Source organism: Passer montanus, unplaced genomic scaffold (assembly GCF_014805655.1).
Source record: "Passer montanus isolate IOZ18808 unplaced genomic scaffold, ASM1480565v1 scaffold112, whole genome shotgun sequence".
In the NCBI taxonomy this organism is placed as follows: domain Eukaryota; kingdom Metazoa; phylum Chordata; class Aves; order Passeriformes; family Passeridae; genus Passer; species Passer montanus.
The window spans coordinates 567766-593633 of record NW_024357836.1 but is presented as its reverse complement, the minus strand read 5'-3'; the positions used below and the strand labels follow the sequence as shown (position 1 = coordinate 593633).

General features: G+C 53.1%; 1 protein-coding gene across 14 annotated transcripts in view; it reads left to right on the top strand.

Annotated features, from left to right (window-relative positions):
* The window catches only part of PTPRS (protein tyrosine phosphatase receptor type S), a 126112-nt gene that overhangs the window by 8169 nt on the left and 92075 nt on the right, over window positions 1-25868 (top strand). For all 14 annotated transcript variants that reach the window (XM_039733478.1, XM_039733448.1, XM_039733438.1 and 11 more), the window contains exon 2: window positions 23528-23694. In XM_039733478.1, coding sequence (XP_039589412.1) covers window positions 23607-23694 — 88 coding nt within the window. In that variant the 5' untranslated portion in view covers window positions 23528-23606. The remainder of the gene's footprint in view (window positions 1-23527; window positions 23695-25868) is intronic.

Genomic DNA, 25868 nt, shown 5'->3' with positions numbered 1-25868 from the left:
AGATTAGTTTTGCTTCTTGGCTGTACTCTGGTTTAGACCTGGAATTGCTCCGGAAATGCAAGTTTAGGCAAACACAGAGGAAAGGTGAAGTGTGGATTCCACTGTGCTTTTTTCGTCATGATTTGCAGAACTCTTCTAGTGCTTCACCATTCTCCTGGCTCTGCTTGATGCCCAGGACTTGGTTGTTCCTGAAAATGTAAAAGTCAGGGGTACTGAAAAGGGATGAACCCCAAAGACTCAGCCCCTGTTGGAGGCTTTGGCTCTCCTAACACAGACATGGTGTGGGTGCCTTCTTACACATCCTTAAATCTACCTGTATTCATTTCACTGTTTCAGAGTGAAATAATTTTTGGAGAAAAATCTGCATTTGCTGTTCCTTGCCTGTAACCAAGCGTGGTTTGTGGATAACCAAATAAAATTCTCAGTTCAAAGTGTTTCGGCAATGTGTTAAAGTTTATGGAGCATTTAACAAACTTTTTTAGTGTGCAATAGTTTATAGTGCCAGCAAACAGCCAAGTGTCACATCAAAGTTGTAGTCTTTTCTCACTTAATGGCTCAATGTTTAGTGCTTTTTTGGTTTATCTTGGGTGGCTTTTCAGCCCGCAGCTCAGAATGGCTTTTTCTTTCCTTTTTTTTCTCCCCCAAAAACTCTAAAAGTCAGATCATGGATACTGATTTAAGGCCCACAATTCAAGCCAAGTGCTTGGATTTATTTTTATCTTTAAAGAAAGAAAACCACCAAAGGCAAATAATCCCAGTGACTTGAGTGGAGTTGTGCCTGGGCAGTTCCTGCTGGGCTGGGAGAGCAGAGGAGCAAAATGGAATCTGCTCCCATCAGAGGCAGGGGGAGTTTTGCCTTCAACTCTTGCAAATCCTGAATGATTTTTCTCTTCACCAGGAGCTGGGATGTGTCTGCAGCTGAGCCTGAGCCCACTGACACCAGCGGGGCTCCACATTTGCTGCCTTTTGCCCAGATTTTGGGAATTTCTCCTGTTCTAGACTGGGAGAGGATGGGCTTGAGGGAGCTCTGTCAGGGCTCTCCTCTGCCCAGGTCCTGCAGGAGAGGAATAAGGAGGGAATGTACAGGAATCTGAGCCTCCAGAGCAGCTGCTGCCATTGGGAATGTCCTGGAGCTGGGGGTTGTCACTTCCACTAAACTTCAACTAAATAGGTGTAAAAACTCAGTAAGAATTTCTAGGTAGTGCATCATAAACCATCTGATTTACTTTATGGTGGATTTATTATGATGATGCACACACATATAATCATGGCCGTGCACAAGGTCTATTCAGCAGCACAGGGTTTGTATAATGTTATAAATAATGAAACCTGAGCTGTGGCAAGAGCTCCCTGTAGCATCCTTCGTCCTGCCCTGCCAGGGGGAGTGAGTGGCACAGGGCTGGGCTGCTGAGGTTCAGCCGTTTCCAGGGGGCTGGGCTGTGGTGGCAGGGGTGTGATTTTCGTCACAGCGCCTGCGTTTCACTCTGGGTTTGCTTTGGAAATTTCCTGTGGAGTGGAAGACGGCGTAAAATGTCTTATTAATGCTGATGGGGCCTGGCTTTGGCACACCCAGCGAATTGCTGTACGAGAGGCATGTAAACAAATTTGAAACCCCAAATCATCTGCCTGTGTATTATTAAAAAACAAGGCAATATGCAGCAGTAGAATGTGAGGAAATGCCATTTTGAGTTTCCAGCGACAAAGCTCTTGCAGTTCCTGCTGTGATTTATATAATTGCCGAATCGCTTTGATGGCTTGATGGAATTACAGCTCCGCGCTGCACGATGGATAATCAATCAGAATAAACGGTGTTTACCCCTCTGCTGCAGCGTGTGTATGAAACAGACACATCCGAGAGGGAATTCTCCTTCAGCGCTGGCATTTGCGCGCAGTTTCGGGTGTGATTTTGGGATCTGATATCTCTGGAAACCTCACCTCACCTCGGAGGCTTCAAAATCGTGCTGCCTTCAGCAGGGGCTGTAGGAACTTGCTTTTTCAGATGGTGCATGTAGGAACATTTCTGCCTAAATATGCAGTGGGCTTGTTTGTTTAAATATCTCAGAAAATCAAACCGCAGCCAGGAGGCAGAAGGTGCCAGCACCTGAGCTCTCTGTCAGGGCTGGGCAGGGCTCGTGGGTGAAATTCTGCCTTTCCAGCAGGCTGGGAGCTGGTCTTGGCTGATATTAAATGGGCTGTTCTCCACCTCATTTGCTGCACAAGTTATTGGAGTTTTAGTGTCTGGCTTTAGAAGAATTTCTTACCCTATTTACCAGATGTGCTGTGGTGGAATGTGAAAACCATTTTCTGCAGGATTTCTGGAGTAAAAATTAAACCCAGTCTTTGTAGGCAGCGGTAGCTGGGATAACGTATGGGTGGTTGATATTTGTGTTTAAAGAGGTGGCTTTGCAGGAGATGATGCTGTCTGTTACAGTCCTCTCCTCCCAGTGGCTCTTTCCCTCTCGCCCACCCCTGTCTTCATTCTGTTTCCCTGACTCCAGGGGTTTTTGGGAGGCTCTGGAGCTCAGTGTGGGTTTGAGTGGCTCTTTCCCTCTCGCCCACCCCTGTCTTCATTCTGTTTCCCTGACTCCAGGGGTTTTTGGGAGGCTCTGGAGCTCAGTGTGGGTTTGAGTGGTTTCCCCATCACTGCAGGGCTGTGCAGGGCAGCCCCTGGGTCAGAGCCTGGCAGATGCTGAGGAGGGAGATGGAAAGGAGATGCTGGGGCAGGGCTGCAGCCCAGCCCTCGCCCCTTCCTCCCTGCAGCAGCCCTGGCTCTTCAAGGGGGTTTTGGCCTCTCTCCATCCCTGTCCCCAGAGGATCCCCTCTCCTCTCCCTCCTCGCCTCGCCCTAACGGGATCACAGCTGCTGAGTAAATGTTAAGATAATGGTGTTATTACGGAGTAATTATACTGCAAGTTATTGAATTAAAAGTGATGAGGCTGCCGGTGCTGCTGAGTGGGGAGAGGAGGGAGAGGCTGGGTGGGAGAGCAGGGAAGGTGGAGAAGGGAGAAAACCTAATAAATTTCCTCTTGTCGAGAGCCCCTCGCTGCCGGGACTGGGGCTGAGAATGAATGAAAGGGAAGCTCAAAGAGCTAATAAATAAACCATTTCCCTGAGAATAGAGGGTATAATTAGAAACCGTGGCCCTGTGGTTTTGTGTCTGCCCCGGGGTGGAATCTGCTCAGAGCTGTGCTGTGGCGATAAAACAGGGAGACAATGTGGAGATGATGTCGCACAGTTGTTAACTTTTGAGGAGGGAGATGCTTTGTTCTTCTCTTTTTTCTAGGAAAAAAATAATAATAATAAATAATTTAGGCTTTATGTTGCAAAACTTCAATAACTGACTATACCCTGGGGCCTCTCCATCAGCAACTCTGGCTGATCCTGCATTTTTCTTTCTGTAGATTTTCTTCGAGGGGAGGGTGGTTTTCACTGTAGACCTTAGAAAACTTTACCAGGTTTCATTTTTCTTTTTTTTTTTTTTTTTTCCCCTCTCAAGAGAGCCAAACCTGTTTGTTTCTTGGGGTTTTTTCCTATCTCAAGCTGAGATTTATCTACAAATTGAACATCTCCCAGTCCTCCCCAGCCACAGCCTTGGTGCAGCTCTGCTGCCAGAGCTCCAGGAGGGTTTGGACACATCCCAGGGGTGCCCAGGGTGGGATTGCTGGGGCTGAGCAGGGCCAGGGGTTGGCACTGGGTGATGTCTGTGGGTCCCTTCCAGCTCAGGGTTCCATTTTGCATTTTTGGGATGGTGATGAGTGCCGTGGCGGATGCAGGGAGCTCCGTGGCCTCCCCAGCAGGTGCAGCAGGGCTGAGAGGATGGCAGACGGCAGGAGCATCACCTGGCAGTGCCAGGGAGCAGGAGGAGGGCATGTGCACCGTGCTCTCCTTGGGTCTGGACAGTCTTTAACCGTGGTTTATTTATATTTTAAACCACGGAAGTCCAGGCTTCCCTGGTTTAAAATCTAAATAAAAATAAAAATAATAAAATAAAGATGAACTTGCTGTGTCCTTGTCCTGCCAGCCAGGTGTGCCCGGTGTGCTGCTCCTTTTGTGGGCAGGAGAGGAGGCAATGACTGCTGATGGGATCTGGGGGAGGGGGGATTCTCCTTCTGCTGCCTTCTGCTGCCCCTCAGCCTCCCGGGATCCTGGGTGCTTTGCATGAAAACATGAAAAGGGGATGATGCTCAGGGGGTCCCCCCACACAGGGGTTTGGGGAGGTTAAGTGATTCTTTCTCAGAAGCTCTTTGGTAGGTGTTAGAGAAATGTGAGGTGTTTACCTTACTTTACAGTTTAAAAAGCCCTAATAAAACACACAACAGGAGTATTAACAATGAAACTATTTTGAGGATTATTAAGCTATTATAAAAGAATGGAAGAAAATCTGCCTGGCATTATGTTCTATGCCACTAGATATTTAAATTAATGCCTTCCTATAGCAGCTCCTTCAGAAATCTTCAAGGCACTTAATCATCTTCAGTGAATTAGATACTTGTGGTGTTAGAAAGCTCTTCAGCATCCTCTGTTCCTGGAGCACTGGAGGAAACTGAGGCAGAATTTGGGCAGTTCATTCACCATGGGAAGGGTAAGGTGGGCCTTTGACTCACACGGGCTGGCATGGTGTATAAAGAAAATGCCCTTGCCCAGCAGTGCTTCCACTGCCTGGGGGTGCTGGGGGTGCTCCTTTCCTCACCCTGCTGCTGGGGAGCAGAGCTGTGCCCTTGGCACCAAGAATTCCTCGTGGATTTGCCCTGGTGGCTGCTGGGGCAGGATTTACAGCTCTGCCTGTGCCCATCTCAGGCAGGCCCATAAACCCTGGTGGAATGGCATTTCCTTGTACAAGGCACTTTGTAAAGATCTGTCTGTGGGCTGCTGTCACCACATCCACGGGGTTTATTTGCAGTTTATTTACGGTTTGTGCTCGTGTATATGCAGCTCTTCCATCCCATCATCACCCAAAACCTGATTGTCCCTTGGACTGGGCTGTCACTTGCAGCTTTGGCTCTCCCATGCACGTTGGGTTTTCGTTTGGTTTTCTGTTTAGAGGGATGGAGAGAAATGTCTGCAGGCATTGCATCAACCCTGGCCTTGGAGTTTGCCTGAGGGAGCTGCAGCTGCCAGGCTGCTGTGAGCAGGGCAAAGCCCTCAGTGTGGGCAGAGCCCTGCCCCACAAAGGCCTGGGAAATAATAATAATAAGTGATTTCCCGACGTGGATGGTGCATCAGTTCTTTGGTTTAGGAGTGGCTGATTTAAGGGTGGTTTCTCCCTGGTTTCTGCAATCTGTTTGTGATGGATCTGGGGACTCTTTTTTCTTTACCTGTTCTTAAAAGTCCTGAGTGTAGGAGGTCAATACCTGGAAGTGCTCGTTTAAAAATAAGATTATGGCATCCAGCAAAGGGCAGCCATGCTTTCAGTGACTTCAGCTGCCAAAATTTGGTGTGTGCTCAAGATTCCTGCTTGCTTTCACTCCTAATGACCCCACTAAGAGAGGCTCAGCTCTTCTCCAAGCTGGGTGTCCTTGGTGGCAGCCAAGGCTGTGCCTGGGAGGGGAGCAGCCCCTGCAGAGCTGAGCTGAGCTGGGGATGGCTCCAGATCTTCAGCATCGAGGGGCAATCCCTCACCCACGGAGCAAACCTTGGAACAGCCCAGCACAGCCCCAGTCCTGGGCTGGAGCAGCTCAGAAAAGGGACCTGGGCTGGTGGATTCCTTTGTATGTGGAGGAACACGCTGTAGATATTCTGAAAAAAACCAAAATCAAATGGGGGAACAGGTAGTGGAGCTCTTTGAAAGCTGTTCAAAGAGACTCTGTCAATGTGAAACTCCTATTTATGGTTTTTTTTTTTCTTTTCTGCCTCCTCTTTTCTTTTGTTGATACAATCTTGGAAGTGGGAGGAGGATTTACAAAAATGCTTGTGTTTATAAGCTGCTGCTTCAGACACCTTTTTTCCCTTGTAAATATTGCGTAAGAAGCCAAAAAAGAAAAACACAGAGACCAAACACAGGCAAGTCCTCATCAGACCATTTCTCTAATCACCTCAGAACCTGAAAATCAGCTTTGTCATGGGCTGTGCTGCAGATGTGTCCCCAGAGATGCACCAAGGATGGAGCTGTAAAACCCACCCCAGCCCTTAAAGCAGAGCAGTGACTCCTCTAAAGGTCTTTTGGGACAGGGCAGGGGCTCAGCCCCACCAGGGCACCTCCAGACTCCTCTGGTCCTTCTTCAGGTGGATTCATCAGTCTCTGGCTGGAAGGATTGTGCTGGGGTATTGAAGAGCACATCAAACAGCCTGAGAGTCAAGGGAAGAGGAGCATCCAGGCTGAGCTGTGCTAGACCCCATCAGGACATCCCCCAGGCCAGCAGGGGAAGGCAGCCAGCACTTCAAGCAGTAAAAGTCAGGTTTTTGGGAGTTTTCTGCCCCTGGTTTCAGCAGCAGCAGCACTGGGGTGGCATGAGGGGTGTCCAGGCCTGGCACAGGAGGCCAAGGGGAGCTGAGGAAGGTGGGGATTTACTGAAATAAGCACCAGAAGCTTTGTTGATGCTGCTTTTTTCCCTCCTTCAGGTGCTCCCTGGTTACTTGGAGGCTGTATATGGGTTGAGCAGCCTCAGGAGAAGGTTACACCAAAGCAGACTTAAATTTTCCTGTAAAATAACAAGTGAAGGCAGAAGCTGTGGGGTCCCTTGGCTTTTCCTTGCCTGCCTGGCTCGTGGGAGCTCCATGTGTGCTTTGGCTGCTGGGCGATGCTCAGACAAGCTCACCAACCTCACCGTGCCAGCCCTGGGCTTGCAAGGGCTCTAAAATAACTGTTTTTCCTGGGGATTTGCTTGGGTTTGGCTGAACCATTTGCAAAGGTGGAAGGGAACAGGGAAGAGGGAATGGGCCAGCTTTGCTCCGTGGATCTGTGCTGGCAGGGAAGGGTTTGCTTGCAGGGAAGGATGTGGAAGCTCAGTGCTGGAAGGCAGCAGGGTTTGCCCAGGATGTGATGGAGCTGGGCTGGAGCTCAGCAGCTCTGCTTCTTGTGCTGGAGCTGGTGCTGCTGCTGGGAAGTGGTTTTGGTGCCCATTGCCAGTACCTTTACCTTGATTTTTCTGGCTGTCAGACAAGCTGCAAGGGCTGGAGGGCTGCAGCTCAGGTGGCTGGTCTGGGTGTCTCTCCCTGGAAGCTATGGAAAGCAGTGCTTGCAGTCCTGTTTGAACTTGTTAGTTGACAACTTAAAAGGTTGTTTTGACCCTTCAGGATATATATTTTTTTTTTAATATTCCTTTCACCTTCCTTCTTGCAGCTTTATGAGAGGGCCAAGCCAAGAGCTTTGTACCCAGCAGTGGGAGTTAATTACAGCAAGTCTGGGCGAGTGGCTCTCCCCCAGGGCTGTTTCAGAGTTGGGTTTTGCTTCTCTTTTTTTTCCCTCACCCTGCTCCATGTTATTGTTCTTGTCCCTCCACCTCCTTTTCTGGGGAAAAGTCTTTGGGGTCTGAAATTCCCGTGTGCAAGTTTCCATTTCCCTGTGCCTTTCCATCTCCTCTGGAAGCTGGATTTGTATTGGAATAAACTGGGTGCAACTCCACATTGGTCCTGCTGGGAGAGCAGAGCTCATCCAAGTCCTGTCTGTCTACCCAAGGCTCTGAAATTGGTTAGATAAAGAGCATTAGAAGTTAAATCTGAATTAACCTTTCCAGGCAACCCCTGGGAGCCCCAGGGGCAGCAGGGCTGGTTCCCAGGGGGGCAGGCAGCTCCTCCTGGGCCAAACTGGGGGGATTTGGGTGCATTTCAGGGCTGCTGCTCCTCCGTGGCTCAGCCCTGCTGGGACCTGAGCCTGGCACAGGCTGCTGGGCTGGGCTGGAGTATTTTTGGAGAAGATAAGAGTGGTGGCTGCAGAGAGGTCTCCACGCCGAGGCACTCGGACTCTTTAATTATGTTTTTGGTCTAGAAGATTACACGGTTCCTAAGCATAAATAGAGAACACAGGGAAGGTAATTGCACCTCTGAGCTGGTGGCAGAGGCTGTGTGGAGGCTGGGTCAGTGGGAAGAGGTGCAGGAGAGGGAAATGGGCTCCTTGGAGCTGTGAGGCTGCCCCAGCATTGCACCCCGGGCTCCTGACACCCCCTGCTCTCCACGGTGCTTCTGGGGGACCCCCAGCCCCACGAAGGTGGGGACCAGCCCTGTGAGTCACCCCAGTGCCATTAACCCCTGCGTTCTGGGGCAAACCAGCCCTTGGGCCCTCCTGTGCTGTCCACAAAAGTGGTGGTGGTGGTCTGCCAGAATCACCTTTTACCCACTTGGAGCTGATTTCAGCACAATTGCTGACTGGGCTTTATTAGTTTCTTCATTATCTTTGGAGCCCTGCCAGATGTCCTTGTGGCCTGTAAATTCTGCATTCTTTGCATCCATTATCAGTGGTACATCCTTCTCTCCAAGCTTTGTTAACCTCCCTCTAGGTCTGAGATCATGAGGAGCATGTCCAGCCCTAAACTTTAACAAGGCAATTCTACCAACGAGTAATTTGTTTTTTCTACCACCTGGATATCACTTGGAGCTTGTTTGCTACTCTGTTTCGTGGATTAAATCTCCCTTTTTGCTGATTAGGCTTGAAAGCATACAAAGAGCAAACATCAAAGAACATTCTCACTTAAGAAAATTTTACATTTTGCAACACCTGGGTGCTACAGCCAGTCCAGGTTTTCTGGGGATGGTGGAGATGTGCCCCTGCCTTTGGCTGGGGTGTGCCCTGACCTGCACTTGGCTCCACAGGGAGGAAAGACATTTAAAAAGTGTTTCCACATTTGTACCTTCCACCCTGCTGGTGAGTGGGGAACCTGCAGGGAGAGCCTCAGTTTTCTCTGCATTTCCTTTCCCTTCAAGCAGCCTTGATTTCCAGCTGTAATCCTCACCATGCTTGTCTTGCCTCTGCGTGCTGCCCAAAATATTCTTGTTCTGCAGCAGAAAGGGTGAAGCAGGACCATTCTCTTTTCAGTTCCTTATTTTAAGACAGACAAGCTTACTATTTGGGGTGAGCTTTTCTTCCAAAGCGTTTAATTAAAAAAAGCCCTGAAGCTCTGCGTTGGCAGTTCTCTGTCCCCACATTTGCATGGTTCCTGTGATTGCACAAGGAGGTTCCTCCAGGTGGGACCTCATTTTTCAAGCACTTCCCTCCCCATCCCTGGAGTCCTGATGTTCTTGGGATCTGCAGCCTTGGACTTGGGGTGAGTCCAGCAAACTCTTTGCTTGAGAGGGAAATCAAAGGTCTTGGTGATGGGAGGAAGCCTGACAGCTGGAGCTGGGAGATGGGAGAGGGACTCTGGAGAAAACAACTGGGTGTTTTCTTTTTGGTTTTTGATTGGGTGAGGAAATTTGGGCTTCAGATCCATCTCCAGCTGCAGCTGGTGGAGCAGTTTTGCAGAGCCTTCCCCCAGCCTCTCTCCTCTGGTTTAACCCTCCACATGGCCGAGTGCTGGGATGGGAACCTCCCCCTCCTCCTTCCTCACCCTTCCCAGGCTGAATCCCCGGAGAAAAGCCGCCAGCTCTGTTTATTGAACACAAATAGAAGATAAAATAGTGGAAAACTAATTTTTTCATGCTCATTGGTGGGAAAGATTAAAATTATGCAAATCCTCGGCAGCGAGCTTGGTGCAGAGATAAGGGGATGTTCAAGTCAGCTGGCTGCCTGCTAATTCACTCATTGAAAAAGAAATGAGCAGGAAAGCTGCGAGCAGCACCGGCGCTGGGGCTCTGTGCTGGGAGGAAGTGAACAAAGAAAAACCCTTTTTTTGGAGGCATGCTGAGATGCTGAGCCCAGAATCCCCAGTGCCTGGGGAGCTCTCTCCACCTTGGCCAGGGTGTATATCCAGCCAGCATGCAATGACCTGTAATCAATCAATCAATCAATTAATCAATCATTAAATCAATCATTCAATCAATCAATCAATCAATCATCCCCTGATGTGGTGGTTCTGGGGGTGATCCAGGTGAAATCTGCCACCTCAGTTGGGTTCCCTGAGCAGAGCCAGGCTGGGAATTGAGTGGGAAGCCACCAAGTGTGAGCAGTGCTGCTCCTGGTGCTTTGTGTTCTCCTCTGTGGCTCTGGGGGGATGCAGGGGGCAGAGTGGGCTCAGCAGGACGTTCCCCAGGGTGGCACAAAGGGCCCTGCAGGGCAGGGAGGGGCAGGTCCCTGCCTCTGGGCTTGCCCCACCATCCCAGTGCTGGAGCCAGTGCCCATCTCTCCCCACGCCTGCTTTGTAGTGGGAGCCCAGGCCTGAAATTCCCTGCATGGGCACGTTAATTAACTTCTGCAAAGCACCAGGGCTGGGGGGGGTTTTCCCGGGATGAAAGGGCCGGGTGTGTGTCTGGGGAGGAGCAGGGAATGTGCAGATGTGTTTGTGGTCAGGAGGAAGCCAGTGGAGGAGCATCCCCTCGCCCTCTGACTCTGGGTCTGACTCAGCCCTGAGCTTTGGCTGAGGGAACCTGAGTCCTTCAGACCAAGCTGAGCCTGTAGTGCTGGGGAGAATCAAGTGCCCACCCCAGGAGAGGAATTGGGGTGAATAGTGGGGATTTTTGCTCACTGTGCTGCTCCCTTTGCCCAGCACTTGCTCCTTAGGCTGTGCATTTATTTCTGGGGATCTCTCAAGATATTCCAGGCACAGGGGAGACCAGAAACCCCCAGAAACCAAAACCTTGCCCAGCAGCTGAAGCTGCAAAGGCACCCAGGAAACGATGACGACTGCTCATTGTGCTGGGAGAGGGACCCGCTGCCAGCGAGTGTTTTTGGAAGGGTTTGTCTCACTTCCTGTCAAATCAATATTTATTCACAAATCTATTTGTTTGCTTTTGTCATTGAAAACTCTTGTGGGCTTTTTTTTTTTGTGTGTGTGTGTGTGTGTGTGCTGTTTTGTTCCCCTTGTGTATTTTTGGCCGTGCAGTGCTGGCGAGAGGGGCAGCCACAGCCTTTGCTGGCTCCACTCCTTCCAGCTGCTTCTCCCAGCCCCTGGTTTTGAGCCTCTTTTGTGAGGTGGGACCTGCCTGGCAGCTCTCCTCTGCCTGGGCACGGCTTCCTCCCCACTCCCCCACGTGCCCTTGGGCTGGAGGGGTGATGGATGGGAGGGGGTTGACCTCAGGGAACACGAGCAGTGTTTTTCCATGGCTGTGTTATGGATCACACTGGAACAGGGGTGTGGAATAGATCAGCTACCCCCCAAAATCGTAGGATCACAGGGTGGTTTGGCTTGGCAGGACCTTAAATGGGGATGGGATGGGATGGGATGGGATGGGATGGGATAATGGGATGGGATAATGGGATGGGATAATGGGATGGGATGGGATGGGATGGGATAATGGGATGGGATGGGATAATGGGATGGGATAATGGGATGGGATAATGGGATGGGATGGGATGGGATGGGATAATGGGATGGGATGGGATAATGGGATGGGATGGGATGGGATGGGATGGGGATGGGATGGGGATGGGGATGGGGATGGGGAAGGTATGGGGATGCAGCAGCTCTGCCTCCCTCCCTCAGGGACCAATCCTTCTGGTTTTAGGAAATGGAGCTGCCTCAGGACTGCTTGCCCAGCCTTTGCACCTGCCCAGAGCTGTGGGATGGGGTCGGTGCCATGGCAGAGCTGCAGGTGGAATAAACCAAGAGTTTCTAGAGCCAGCTGAGGACCCACTGTGCTCCAGGGTGTGGGGAGAGCTTTGCCTCCTCCTGGGTTTGTCTGCTGAGCCCCATAGCTGGAATATTATTTATCTGCCCCCAGCCAAATCACGCAAAGCTAAATTGAGCTGTGGCAGGCGAAAGTGTGAAGCGTATTATTAGGAACAGGGAGCTCTTGTTCCACAGCTGCTGCTGCTGCTGCCGTTGGTAATTAATGTTTGAGGAATTGCAGATCTTCATTAGGAGAACAATTAGATTAACGAGAGAACTCGAGCCGAGGCTGTAGTGGGAAAGGGCTGGGGGGAGGCTTTAAAAACAAAATAAAATCCCTCCCTGGCAGCCTGCCTGGCTGCTCCAGAGACGTGCTGGTGCTCTTGGAGCCCTGGGAGGAGGCTGCTCTGTGACAGGCACTCAGGCAGCGTGTGGGGGCTTCATTACGGGCAGGAAAGCAGCAACCCTTGATTGCCATAAATATTTCAGGCAGCCCAGCACCCATTGCTCGGCCACGGCCCAGGGTTATTAGCAGAGAGAGCTTTGGGCAGCTCAGGGCTCTGCAAGGTCCTGGGCTTGCATCATTAAAAGCTTTAATTGGTGTCCTTGTTGCTGGAATCACTGACCCCTTCCAGGCAAGAGCACCCTGGCCACGAGGTATCACCTGCAGGGCCTGGGCTTAATTCGGGCCAATAAACAGCCCTGAAGTTGAGGGATTTAAGATGCTTCTTAATAATATTCTTTCAGCGAGAGTTGTTTGGGGCTCTCCCCACCCCCTACTTTCTTCCCTGTTCCCTGCCCTGTGCTGGGTCCATCCATGAACCTGCAGCAGCTTTGCCCTGACACAAGTGAGGTGCTCACAGCTGGTTGATGAGCAGGATGCAGCAGGAATTCACTCAGGATAAATGAACCATTTAGAGAGGTTGTAAAACCACAGAAAGTAACGACAGAAGGGAGGTTGGAAGGTCAATTAGTCCCTCTCGCTGGCCCAAGCGTGTTTGGAAGTCGTTGGAGGCAGAGGCATGCCTGAAAACCTTCCTAAAACCTGCAGTGCTGGTGCTGCCATGCCTGTGTTCCCTGGGGAACACTCAGCCCCACTCAGCCTCTCCCAGTGCTCTGCCACATCCAGCACCCCCTGGACCAGCCACACCAAGCCCAGCTCCTGGTGAAAGGGATGGGGTGGAGGTTTTTAACCCTTCTGCTTTTAGGAAATGTAGCCACGGGAAATTTGCTCTCCAACCTCTGAGTGCTGCCAGCAGGTCTGAGCTGGGCTGGTTCCACTTTCCAGGGGAGCCATGGCAGGGGATGGGAACAAGAGGAGCTTTAAGGTCCCTTCCAACCCAAACCACTCTGGGATTCTGAGGGTCAGATCCCAAAGCAGAGAGAGCTGGGTACAGGGTGTTATAAATCCCAAAGGTGCTGGGGGGACTCAGCTCCCAAACCTCCTCCCCAGCCCCAGGAGAAAGCTGGAAGTTTTTCCTTTCAGGGGACAGCAGATTTCTCCCTTTGGTAATTGATGGGGACAAAAAAAGTTGCATTTCCTGGCGACTCCAGATGGTGCAGTGACAGTGAAGCCATTTTCTGCAATATGGTGGCTTCTGGCTGTCCAAGGGGAGATTTGTTGTTGGCCCAGTTCCTGCCTGGCTCGGTGCCCCCAAAGGTGGACTGAGGGTCCACCTGGGAAGCTCCTGCAGCCCTGATGAGCAGGAGGGAAGGGATCTGCTGCTGTGAGGCAGTGCTGCCTTCTCTGCTGGAGGTGGAGGACAGGCAGCACCCTCCTCCCTGGGCAGGCACAGCCCGTGGCCTGGGGATGGTCCTCACCTGCCCAGGAGATCTTATTGCATGTTTAATTCATGGCACTGCAAAAACCTCGCCGTCAGCGCTCAGGCAGCCCCCTCCTGCCTGATCCTCCTGCTGAGTGACTGCCACAAAGACACGAGGTGATCTCAGCAGCTTGTCAGGAGAAGCCCTGATGCTGGTTTAAAGTGAAATATCAAACGACGTGCCGAGCAGGTGCAGGCTTTTTGGATGCTGCCTAATGGGAATGTTCTCCCATGGTGCTCCCACGAGCTCCTTTCCTACAGCCTGCTCCAGCAGGGATGTCACCAATCTCCAAATGCTTATAAATGTTTTAAGCCACCTCTGATGGATGCCTGGGCTGTGCATGGGCTGCTGTATCCCAGGCAGTGGAAGCAGCCAGGCTGGGGTGTCTGGGCTGGCCCCTGCAGCTGCTTGGAGCAGAAAGGGAGCAATGCCAGCTTCAGCAGAAGCAAAGCAGCTGGGTGAGATCAGGCTGTCAGGCAGGAGCTGGAGTGCTCTGAGCGTGGTGTTACTCCCAGTTTCTGCCTAGTTAGCAGCCTCTTGATTTTGCATCTTGTCCAGAAGATGAAGATGGCAGCAGAGCCCTGCCTGGCTGAGCTGCTCGGTTTGGAAGCAGCCCTGGGTTGTGCCACCTGAGGGTTCTGCACATTGGTGTGGTTTCTGGGGCTTCAGTCAGTGCATGAGGGTGATTTCTGGAGGCACCTGCTGCAGCTGGGGCTCTGCAAGGATGTGACAAGAGCCAGAGGCTTCCCCAGACAGAATTAAATCAGGGAAAGCAAGCATGGAGCGTGGACCTGGCTCCTGACCCTCTGCTGGCCTGGAACAGTGCAGCCTAAGACTTGTCCAGTCCCTTCTGGTGTCCACTGCTCTGCAGGGCTCCACCAGCCCAGCAGTGACCCAGCATCCTCCCAGCTTAGCTCTTAAATTCAGATGAGATCACAACAGCAAGTGATGGATGGGTTTTTTTCTTTCTCTCCTCCTTTCTTAATCTCCCCTGGCTGGTGGGTCTGAGACACAGGATTCCTGCCAGAGCAAGGGAAGGGATTTGCTCATCTTCTGTCTTGCAAGCTCAAAACCAAATCCTCTTTATGGAATTTAACCCCCTGTGCTGGCTGGCAGGGCTGGAGCTCCTGGCACGTGGGGAGGGAATGAATGCTGAGGGAGGAGGCAGGGTGAGCTCCAGAGGGGAGACCCAGGGGTGGCATCTCAGATGTGCCCAGAGTGGCATCTCAGTGGCCAGGGTGACGTCTCAGTGGCCAGGGTGACATCTCAGTGACCAGGGTGGCATCTCAGTGGCCAGGGTGACATCTCAGTGCCCACGGGTTGACATCTCAGTGACCAGGGTGACATCTCAGTGCCCACGGGGTGCCCTCTGATGTGGCAGCACTGTTGATCCTGGGGTGCACAAAAGGCAGCCCCCTTGCCCCGTGTCCTCCCAAGCAGGTGACACCCGGGGAAGAGAACACTTCCTAATGACCTTGATGAGCTTTCCTTGCTGGCACTAATCAGCAGGGACAAAGGAAGACAAGGCTCTTTATCCTCCTTCCAGCTCAGATCTGTCCTGGCCCTCAGGAGGATTTGCTGGGGAGGGTCTGTGGCTGCCACTCTCCCTCCCAGCTCTGTCCCCTCCTGACTGGAGCACAGCTCTGCCTCTTCCAGGGGCTGTGAGGAAAGCAAGCAGCTCATCAGCTGCGCTGTTGCCACAACGATTTTCAGTTACCATCAAATAGCAATTAGGAGAAACTTTGCGTGTTTGCTTCGCTACTTTTATTTCCTGGCTTTTGTTTTTCACTGATGAGCACTGCAACAACCCCATGGCACCTCCCAGCCTGGTGCCCAGGGATGTGCACACAAAGATGGCCATAAGGTCTACAGGCCTTAAAAAGGAAATTTATTTATTTATTTTGTGTTTCCCAAGGCTCTTGGCTTGCCTGTGTGTGGGCTAGGGGTGCTCCTGGGCTGGAATTCATGAGAAAGGAGGGACAGTCCCTCTGCATCTCAGGTCTGGGGAACCTGATGATCTTTTGTGTTTCCCAAGGCTCTTGGCTTGCCTGTGTGTGGGCTAGGGGTGCTCCTGGGCTGGAATTCATGAGAAAGGAGGGACAGTTTGGTAAGAGTTAACTTTTCCTCTGTCTTAGTGTAAATCCAGACACTTTGTCATCCTCCCTGGAAGCCTCTCTGGGTTCAGTGGGCTGGGAGGGAGCAGGTTCCTTGCCCGTGGCTGGTTAAATCTTCCAGGCTGTTGCGTTTAGAGAGACTTTTGTGATTTGCTTTTGGTGTGAGGAGTGTGCCTGCATGCAGTTTGGGGAGGCTTTGGGTTATTTCACTCATAACTCCTATCGCTGGGGACTCTTTCTACCTGGGGACCAAAATGAGCTGTGCAAAACCTGGGTGCAGCTGGGGCTGTTAGTGCTGCCCTCCCCGGGGCGATGCCCTGGGGGGGAGCAGCAGGAGGGTGCCCCTGCCACCCCATTGCCCAGGTGGCACTGTCCAGGTGGCCCTGTCCAGGTGGCACTGTCCAGGTGGCACTGCCCAGGTGCCCCGGGTGTGCTCAGAGGAGGAGCAGGAGCTGATGGAGTCACCAGAGGAGGCGATTGATCGGCGATCGATGGCGATCCCGGGAGTGGGAAGCTCGTTCTTGGCAGGGCTGGTGACACCCTACACCCATCCAGCTCTCACAGCCGGAACTGATAAAGCACCCTCGTGTCCCTAATTAACTTTCTTGAGTGGTTTTTTCCTTCCTTTCGATTTTTCCTCTCTTTTTTCCCTTCTGCTTGGTGCGGGCTGGTGGGAGATGCAGGTTGCCGCACTCTGCACGCTGAGCAGGGGTCTCTCTGGGCAGGGACTGGCCTCCCGTGCTCCTGGCCTGGCTGCTGGGGCTGGGAACCCCCTGCTTGTCCTCAGGGGGATGGCTTGCACAAGGCTTTTTCCTAAGAACCAGCTGTTTTGTGAGAAAGCAGTCCCCAGAGGGCTGCAGAAGAGGTGAGGCAGGTGTGTGTCAGCAGTGAGCTCCTGTCGGGGAGGAGCAGCAGTGCCAGCCCCAGGAATGGGCTCTGCCCCTGCCCACACAGGGGTTTTGGGGTGCAGGAGGGGGCTGTCATCCCCTGCTGCTGGACACAAAGGGGGTCCCTGTGCAGGCACCTGGCAGAGAGCTTTGCAGGGTGGAGAAGGTCACAAGACGCGGCAGCATCCAGATTTCTGTGTGAAGGGAGCAGAAAGCCAAAGCTGGAGGGATTAGCCTGGTCAGAGGGACTGATGCCATCTGGATGGGCTCTTCCTGGTACAGGTCATCTTCATGCCATGCTGCAAGCCAGGAAAGCAGCAGCTCCTCATTGCTGAGTGGTTTTCTCATGTGTTCTTGGCTGGACACGCAGAGATGTGAGGCCAGGCAGTCTTTCCTCCCCGGGAATGTGGAGCTGATCTGAACCTGCATTTGACCTCAGAAAAAGGCTTTTCCTTAGCTTGGACTCCAGACACGAGAAAGGCTGTTGCACTTTTGCTGGTGTGGGCAGCAAAAGCAGCTCTTTGTTGAGATTTTTGTCTTTTTTTTCCCTCTGCTGTGTGCATGACCCAGTGTCACCCCTCAGCCCAGGTGCCAGGCTGGGGGAGCAGGGGCTTTGGGAGGGGGATGTTGGTGGTTTTGGCAGTGCTGTCTGGCAGGGGATGGTGTTGGTGGCCCTGGCAGAGCTGCAGGCTGGGCAGTTCTTCACCAGCACCGAGAGATGGGATGCAGGCTGTGCCCCGAGGAGCTCCCAGTCTGTCAGGCAGCTAAGCTGGGCCTAATGATGAATGACTTGCTAAATAAATAAATAAAGCTCAGAGGCAGGGAAAAAGAAACGTGAAGTATTACCCTGAGCCACAAGGCAATTCAGCTGACGGCTTCTGCAGCCGAGGGGCACTCAGCCGAGATTGGGATGGTTTGCTGGGAAATGCTGAAGGATGGGGAGGGTTTGTGTGGCAGCCAGGGCAAGGGGAGGGGGGCCCTGGGTCAGATCCTTGCCTTTGTGCATCCTGGAGGAGAGCCCAGCCCGGCAGAGAAGCCACAAGCCCTGCTCTGCACTGGGCCAGGAGGATGCTCCTGGCATTTCTGGTGGCTCTGGTGTTGCCTCTGGTTTGAACTTTCAGCAGGGGGGTCCTTTGGGGTCCTCCCTGGGCTGTGGCCACAGTGGCCAGGGTGTGGATGGGCTCCCTCAGCTGGGTGCAGCCAGGCCAGGGGAGCTGTGCTTCCTCCTCCTCCTCCTCCTCATGGATCCTTGCTGGGCTGCCCCTCCTGACACATCCCTGCCTGTCACAGCTGTCACTGCGGGTGAAATTCATTCCTCCTGAGCAGCCCAGCCCAGCCCTGAGCTCTCCTGGCTCCTTTCTCCTTCCTCCTGCAGTGGCCACAGCTTAACCCTTGCTGTGCCATCACACCCCGGGCAGGGAGCACCCACAGGGCTGGGCCCCAAAATGCCCCTTGTGCCCTTTGCTTGGGGACAGTGCTGGGCACTTCACACACATGGGAGGACCAGAAATGCCACAGGAGGGAAAAAAAAAAAGAGATAGAGAGGCTCTGTGTGTGTGTGTGTGTACGTGCAAACACAGCGAGCTGTCTTAGTGTGCAGTTTCCTCTGGTTTCCCACATTGTAAAAAGGGATAATGCTGTCATATTAAAGCACTTGGAGATCTGGGGATGAAAAGCAGCGAATGGGACCGAGACAGTCCTGATCAAAGCTCTTTTTTTTCCTCCATCTGTGTTTGTTTCCCCATGGAAGATAATACTCTGCCTCTTTCTTGTAAATATTTTTTTAAGATCTAAGTGACTCCGTGATAGATAAACAGCCATGCTTCACTCTGAAGGATTTCTGCTGCCTGCTCTAATTGTGTTTGCCAAACCCCTGGCCTGCCTTCAGGAGTGGCTTGGGGGGCTGCCTTCCAGCCCAGAGGAGAAACTGTGTCCAGCAGCTTTGGGGTGGAAGGCACTGCCTTGGAAATGCTCCATCACCTCCTGTTTTTTGGGCAGGATCAGGCCTGTTTTGGGATCTGCACCTAAAGCAGCCTGATGTGGCCCTGGGTGCCCCATCCAGTGAGGGCATCCCTGCCTCAAGGGGGTCCCTGGGGTGCTGTGCAGCCCAAACCATCCTGCTCCTCCATGGCATGGCTCTGGAGCCAGCTCTGCACCCACGGGAGGGTGCCCAGGTGGGCTCCAGGTCCCTGCCAGGCTGGGTTTGCCAAGGCCAGGCTTTTGGAGAGCAGCGAGCTGGAGCTTGAATTCACTGTGGGGCAGTGAATTCAGATTTCATCTCTGCCCTCCCCAGGGGAGGTGACAGATGAGCTGGTGGTTGTGCTAAAAGCTTTTCTTTCTCTCTTTAAAGAGGTTGCTGGGAGGAAATGAAGTGACCCACTGACCTCTGTTAATACTCAGCACAAACGAAGCTGGTGCTGCTGGAAGGAAGAGCCCTCAGTGCAGCCCTCTGCCTGCAAGGTGTTTGCTTCCATTGATGTGTCTAATGGGAGCAATTCTCCCACAGCAGCTGCTGAAAATGAAGATATTTAATCATCTCCTAGATCCGAGTGGAACTTTTTGCAGAGAATTTCTTTAAAATCGCCCTTCTCCTTTTCACAGGCAGGAGAAACACAAAAGAAGCCCAAGCGCTTTTTTTTTTTTAATTTTTGTGATTTATTTTTCCAAGTTGTCATATTGTAATGAATCTGAAATGAATGCGTGGTTCCTCCCTCCTGGATTTTTTTCCAACACAGAGCAAATGTTCCAATTACCAGCTCTGTGGGGGCTAAGAACAAGTAACATATGGCAAAATGTTGCCCAGAGAGGCTGTGGATGCCCCATCCGTGAGTAGCCTGGTCCTGAGGAAGGTGTCCCTGTCACTGACAGGTTGGAATGACATGATCTTTAATGTCCCTTGCAGCACTCCGTGCTTCTGTGAAGCCCTTGCACAGTTCTGCCCCATCCCAGAGCCTGTCACAGTGCAGACATTGGCTTTTAGCAGCATTTCCCTCTCTAAGCAGCGAGGACAAACAGCCAAACCCCTCCTCCTGCATCCCCAAAGTAGCTTAGGGGAGTTAGGTGTCCAGCACCCTCTGAAATGGGAGTTGCTGGGGGGAAAATCTTCAAAAGCATCTTAGCAGCTTAGGTTAAGTCCCTTTGACTCCCAGGGGAACTTAAGCTCTTAAGAAATGTGGGTGCTTTGGAGCATTTCACCCTCTGTGCCTCGCTCCCCTGGTCCCTGGCTCGGTCCCAGCTGCAGGAGCTGCTCCCTGCAAACACTTCTCAGTTTTATTATTTTTAATAATGCTCTGCAGGACCCCGTGCTCGCTGCTTACCAGCTGCACACATGGCCTTGCTTAGAGCTGGAGATTAGGCAGCACACAAGAATGAATGTCTTACAGGAGCTCTTTTACTGTAAGAATTAATCTTATTCCTGAAATGTGACCGTATCTAGCACAAATCTGACCCCACTGGGGGCCATGGCTTCACTTAATTGCATTCTTTAGCAAGGATTGAGGTCTATTAGGTGGTTTGCTTGTGTTGCAGGGGATCCTGTGCCAGAGAATTTAGTGAGGGTTTGCAGGCCCGTGGAGCAGCACAGGAAAAGTGCCATTATGTTGGCTTGGCTGGTGCCAGCAGCTTGGCTGGGTGCTCAGGGACAGGCAGGGGTGAGCAAAGCTGCTCCAGGGAGAGCAAGGTAAGCCGTGCCCCGAGGAGGGGACAGGGTGGGTGGCAGAGCCCTTGGGATTTGAGCTCCCATCAGAACAATTCCCCCTGGGCTCCTCCTGGTGTGGCAGCAGGGCGTTCAGGGCAAGGTGCAGGGTGAGGCTGTTCCCTGCCAAGGAGGCAGAGCAAACTCTGCCCCAGGCTGCCCTCCCCAGGCACAGGCAGCAGTGGGTGCACGTCCTGCTGTCCTGGCAATCCACGCCCAGGGCACAGCAGGGATGTACCTGCTCTGAGGGATGAGCTGCTGGATTGAAGCTGACGTGTCCTGGTATCTCTGCCAGCACTCCCTGTCTCCATCAAGGGCTCGGGAAGCACATTAGCACCCGAGTGGAAGTGTCACCCTCTGGCATCTCCTCCTCTCATCTTGGAGCTGTTCTGCATCCCCTTTTCCAGACCTTCCCCTTCAGAGCCCATCATGTGGCAGGAGAAGCCGTGCTGGCTGTGGGAGGGCTCCTCTCTCTGGAGGAGGCAGAACATTTCCCTGACATTCAGCTCCATCCTGGGGGATTTTTGGGACGTGCTGTGGGGAGCAGGGCGGGCTCTTGGCTGCTCTCAGCTGTGGAGGATCATTGGTGCTGTGATTGGGGAGCACACGAGGCTCAAGGAGGTGTTTGGTGGCATTTTTGGCACTGGTGGGGGTGGAGATGCTGCTCTGACGAAGGAAAACAGGAGTTTCCGAAATGGTGGCTGAGCCAGCATGGTTTGTTGGGTTTTATTTTAATACAGGCCCCTCAAATAGTTGGGTGCATTCTTGCTCTCTGCAACGCCAGCCTTGGGAACGGGGAGCTGCGTGGCTGAAGGAGGAAGAAGGCAGAGCCAGGGAGCTGCAGCACAGCTCCATTTGCTGTGCTGGCACCGGTGCCACATCCCCAGTTTAATTAACAGTTCCCAGCACAGCTATTCACGGTGTTCCCACTCTCTGCTGGCCCCTGACAGCAACAAAAGAAACCCCGGCGTTGTTCTGTGCCCTGGAACCCTGCGAACCCCAGGGCTGGCTGGAGCCTCTCTGTGTTTCTCTGAGTGTGTCTAGAACAAACATTTGAAGAGATTCCCAGCGATAGGATTCAGGGTTTTTTTCTCTTTTTTGTTTCAGTATTTGTGCTCGTTTTTCGTGAGCCGGCGCTGAAGCGCGGTGGATCTGGGCTGGCACAGAGCACACAGCAGAGGCTTTGTAATCCTCAAAGTCCAAAGCTTCTCTCTGAAAAGTTGTTCTTTAGGGCTGAGTACGTATGGGGACTTCTTGTTTATCCTGGCTTTTCTTTTAATTCTGCACAGTTCAGCCTTGGAGAGTTAATGGGACAGAAAAAGATTAAAATGCCCCTTCACACTGCCTGTCCCGACGGCCTCCCACCCCGATGTGTGTCAGAGCTTAAACAGCCTCACCATCCCCTTAGTCCTTCCAAAGCCTTTGATCATTGTGCAGTATCTCCTACCTGGCTCTCCTCCAAAAGGTGATAAACCCTGGGTTTGATTTCTAATTGGAGTAACGATAGCGGGAAGGAATCTGTCAGATCTGAGAGCATCCCTGCCCAGCTCTGCTCCATTATCCCGTGCTCAGCCTGCCTGATGGGAAACCTCTGAGCTGCCGACCCCATGAGGAGGTTGTGGCTGCAGCTCTCACTCTATTTTCAGCCCTTCTGGGGCAAATCTCACCTCTGTGACTGGGGGAAGTGTTCGCCAGTGTTGACAGCTGCCTCCATGCCATTGCAGCTTTGCACAGGGATCAGGACAAAGCTGCAAGCAGGGAGCTCCCTTTGGAGCCAGCGGCTGTCTCCATGGAAATGTGCTGGCAGGGTGAGGGGAGCAGGCTGGTGCTGAGCTGGATCTCCCCTGCCACAGCCCTGCTGATCTGCTGCCTCTGTCCTGCTGCCACGGCCAGGGCAGAGCTGCTCAGGAGAAAATCTCTCCCACCTCCTATGGAGGCTGCGTGTGCTTGATCCACCAGGATCAGCTGTGCAACCCTCCCTGCCCCAGGTATTCTCTCTTCCAGTTTTGTGTAGCTCAGTAACACAGTTCCTGCGTGGTGCAATGGGGAAACTGAGGCAGCGAGTGGGGTAGAGGCTCTCAGACGTGCAGAGCAGCTGTGCAAGCCCGGCCTTGCTGGAGCCTTTCCAGTGTGTGTCTCCTGTGCAGGAGGGGCTCTGGGGCACCCCCAGTGCCCCCTGGCTCAGGGTCAGGGCTGCTGTGCTGGGGGATCAGAGCCTGTCTGGGCAGGAGGATCCTCAGCAGGCAAAAGGGGACCCAGCGAAGGCGTCTCCTGTCTCATCTGCTCTCTTGGGGAGGATTTGTTGCCTTCCATGCTGGGTTTTTCATGTGAGGTTTCAGCTTTGCTTCCTTGCCCTGTGCTTTTGTGGAAACACTGCCCTTTCAGAGGGTCCTTGGGGTCAGATCCCTTCACACCCCCCTGCTTGGTGTTGCTGGGCCAGAGCTGCCCTCCTGTGCTGGGGAGGGAGAGAACTGATGGGTTAAACTGCAGACATGGGCTGGGCTCACCCCGTGGAGCTGGGCTCACCCCATGGAGCTGGGCTTACCCCATAAAACTGGGCTCACCCCATAGAGCTGGGCTCACCCCATAGAGCTGGGCTCATCCCATAGACCTGGGCTCACCCCATGGAGCTGGGCTCACCCCATAGAGCTGGGCTCATCTGATAGAGCTGGGCTGTGCCCATGGGCCTGGGCTCAACCCATGGAGCTGGGCTCACCCTGTGGAGCTGGGCTCACCCTGTGGAGCTGGGCTCAACCCATGGAGCTGGGCTGTGCCCATGGAGCTGGGCTCATCTCATAGAACTGGGCTCATCCCATAGAGCTGGGCTCACCCCATAGAGCTGGGCTCACCCCATAGAGCTGGGCTCATCCTGTGGAGCTGGGCTCATCTCATAGAACTGGACTCATCCCATAGAGCTGGGCTCATTCCATAGAACTGGGCTCATCCCATAGAGCTGGGCTCATCCTATAGAGCTGGGCTCAACCCATGGAGCTGGGCTCATTCCGTAGAACTGGGCTCTGCCCATGGAGCTGGGCTCATTCCATGGAACTGGGCTCACGCCACAGAGCTGGGCTCACCCCATGGAGCTGGGTTCCCCCCATGGAGCTGGGCTCTGCCCATAGAACTGGGCTCATCCCATGGAACTGGGCTCAACCCATGGAGCTGGGCTCATCCCATAGAGCTGGGCTCTGCCCATAGAACTGGGCTCATCTCATAGAACTGGGCTCAACCCATGGAGCCGGGCGGGTGCTCAGTGCCACCCCTCAGTGCCACCCTGGGGAGGGTGCCCCGTGTCTCTGCCGTGGCCGCTGGGGCTCTGCCCGGCCCCTGCCCATCCCCTGCCCCTCAGAGCTGTCCCTTTGTGCTCCACAGGTGCTGACAAGGCTGGGGAGACGCTGCAGTTCCCGCTGAGCCGGAGCCTTCCCGGCGGGGCCGAGGGCCTTTGCAGAGGATGAGGATCCTTCCCAGCCCTGGAATGTCTTCGCTGGTGTCCCTCGTGAACGTCCTCTCCGTGCTGCTGATGGACTGCCTTGCTGAGAGTGAGTGACTCTGCTGTCCCCCTGCTCCTTTTTCACCCTTCTCCTTGTCATTGCTGGACACGTGAAGCTCCGTGGCTGATCCAGTGTTTCATTCCCCAACATCCTTAACTTCCCACCATCCTTAACTTCCCACCGGTGCCCTCCCATTGTTCCCTTGGAGGGACACAGGGCAGCTGGGTCCTCACAGCCTGCTTGGAGTTTCAGGCTGCCAAAGAGCTGCAGAGAAGGGGGGAAGCTGCTTGACAGCTCTTGCCAAGCCTTCCCCCACCTTCTCCCAAGCCCATCTCCCATATTGTCCTCTCCTGCTGCTGCCTTTCAGGCCCTGTCAGACGCTGCTGACCATTGTCAGGTTACTTTCTGGGGCTGGATTGCAAACAGCATTTCAAGAAAGAATATTGTGTTTCTCCTTCCCCTGAGTGAACCAGTTCCAGTTCAACACAGTTTTTATCTTTGCTGCCTTTCAATTCCTGCTTTAAAAAATGAAAAGGGGAAGGGAAAAAAAAAAAAGAAGTGAAAATCTTAAGCGACTTGAATGTAATGTTCCTTTGACATGAAGGCTGATCGCTTGGGATCAGTGGGGAATAGACTTCTCCAAGCTGATTGAATTATGAGGTTTTTTTCCTCCCCAGCAAAGCTGCTTGAAGCTGGTGAGAGGGCTGCTCTGGTCAGCGTAGCCCTTGACAGCTTTCCACGTAATCACTTGGTTATCAGGGTTTATTACGGCGACAGGGATTGAATGGATCTGGACCTTTTGTTGCTGGGAGATGTTTTTGGAGCTGTGCTTCCCGTCCTCTCTGCAGCAGGCAGGTGGGGATGCATTTGCCCTTGCCCCTCTCTGAGTTTTGCTGGGTTCATGCTTAATCCCTCTTTGCAGAGAGAAACGCTCACTCGCAGGAAGATAATGTTGGATTTTATTCTTTTTAATTTCATAAGCCTGGCAGGTGAGCTGGGCTCCGGGAGGTTCAGGGTGAAGTGTTGGCTGGGGGTCAGTCTGCACCTCAGATGGTACCACTGGGGTCCAGAAAGAGACCCACAGCTCCAGCCTGAGCTGTCTGGAGTGGCAGCAGCACTGCTGAGTGTGGCAGGGAGCTGCCACAAGCCTTCTGCCCAAGGATTTATCCAGGGTCTGCTGTGGTGTTGGAGCTGATGCTGTGCAGGGTCTTTTTGAGCACCCAGAGTCAGTGGGTGCTGCTTTGTGGGCTCAGGGTGCCTCTGTTGGCTTGTGAAAAGGGGCACTGGGAATCTCCATTCCTGGCTCTTGGTGCAGTGCAGTCAGGAGTGGGGAACCAGTGGAAATCTGGAGTCAGGGCTCTAGGGTCTTGTTCTTGCCACTGGTTTCCTGTAACAACGAATGGCAAAATCAGTTTGCAAAGCAAACTGCAGCTCTGCAGGCGTGGATGGAGAGCTCAGGTGTTCTGCAGCCTCACTGTATAAGGAGAGCCCCAAGTGATACCTGAGTGCCTGTGAAAATTGGGGTCCATTTGAATTGAGTGCACAGGAGTCCTGTGTGCTGCTCAGTGCTGAGAGGGACATGGCAGAACCAGAGCTTCTCCAAACCATGGCTGAGTGACCTCAGCTCTCTTGTGGTTTTCATTTTTGGGATCCCACCTGCTGTCTGACTGCTAGAGGGCCCTTTTGGGGGAAATGTGCCCTTGGGAAGGGTTGGTGCTGCTCAGGCACAGGATGCACCAGTGGCCTGAGCCCTGCTGAAATCTGTCCCTGCTCTGCAGACACCTTGCTGCTTGCAGCCAAGTTTCTCTCTCCTGTAGTTCTGCAGTGTCCTTGGATCCTGAACTGTGAGGCTTTGTGCATTTTTCCCTCTGGCTGCTCACAGATGTCCGTGCAGGAGCTTTGCAGGTTGCTGGGATGGCGCTGCTCTTACCTGCTTGCTGTGCAGATGTTGGGCCAGCTGTTGTGTCTCCTCTTGGCCTGTGGAGCATGCCAGCACCTCCCTGCCCTGTGCCCGTGGGGATGCTCGCTGGCACCAGCTGTCTGAGCTGCTCTGGAGCTGTTGCTCTCAGCCTGGAGAGGATGAGTGGGCACCGAGTTGGTTCCTGGCTTTGGAGGGGCTCCTGCGTCCTGGGTGATGCCATTTCACCCAGCAGCACCCCACTGAGCCCTGCAAACAGCAAACAGCTTTGTCTGTCACAGCTGCAGAGCTGTGAGGAGCTGTC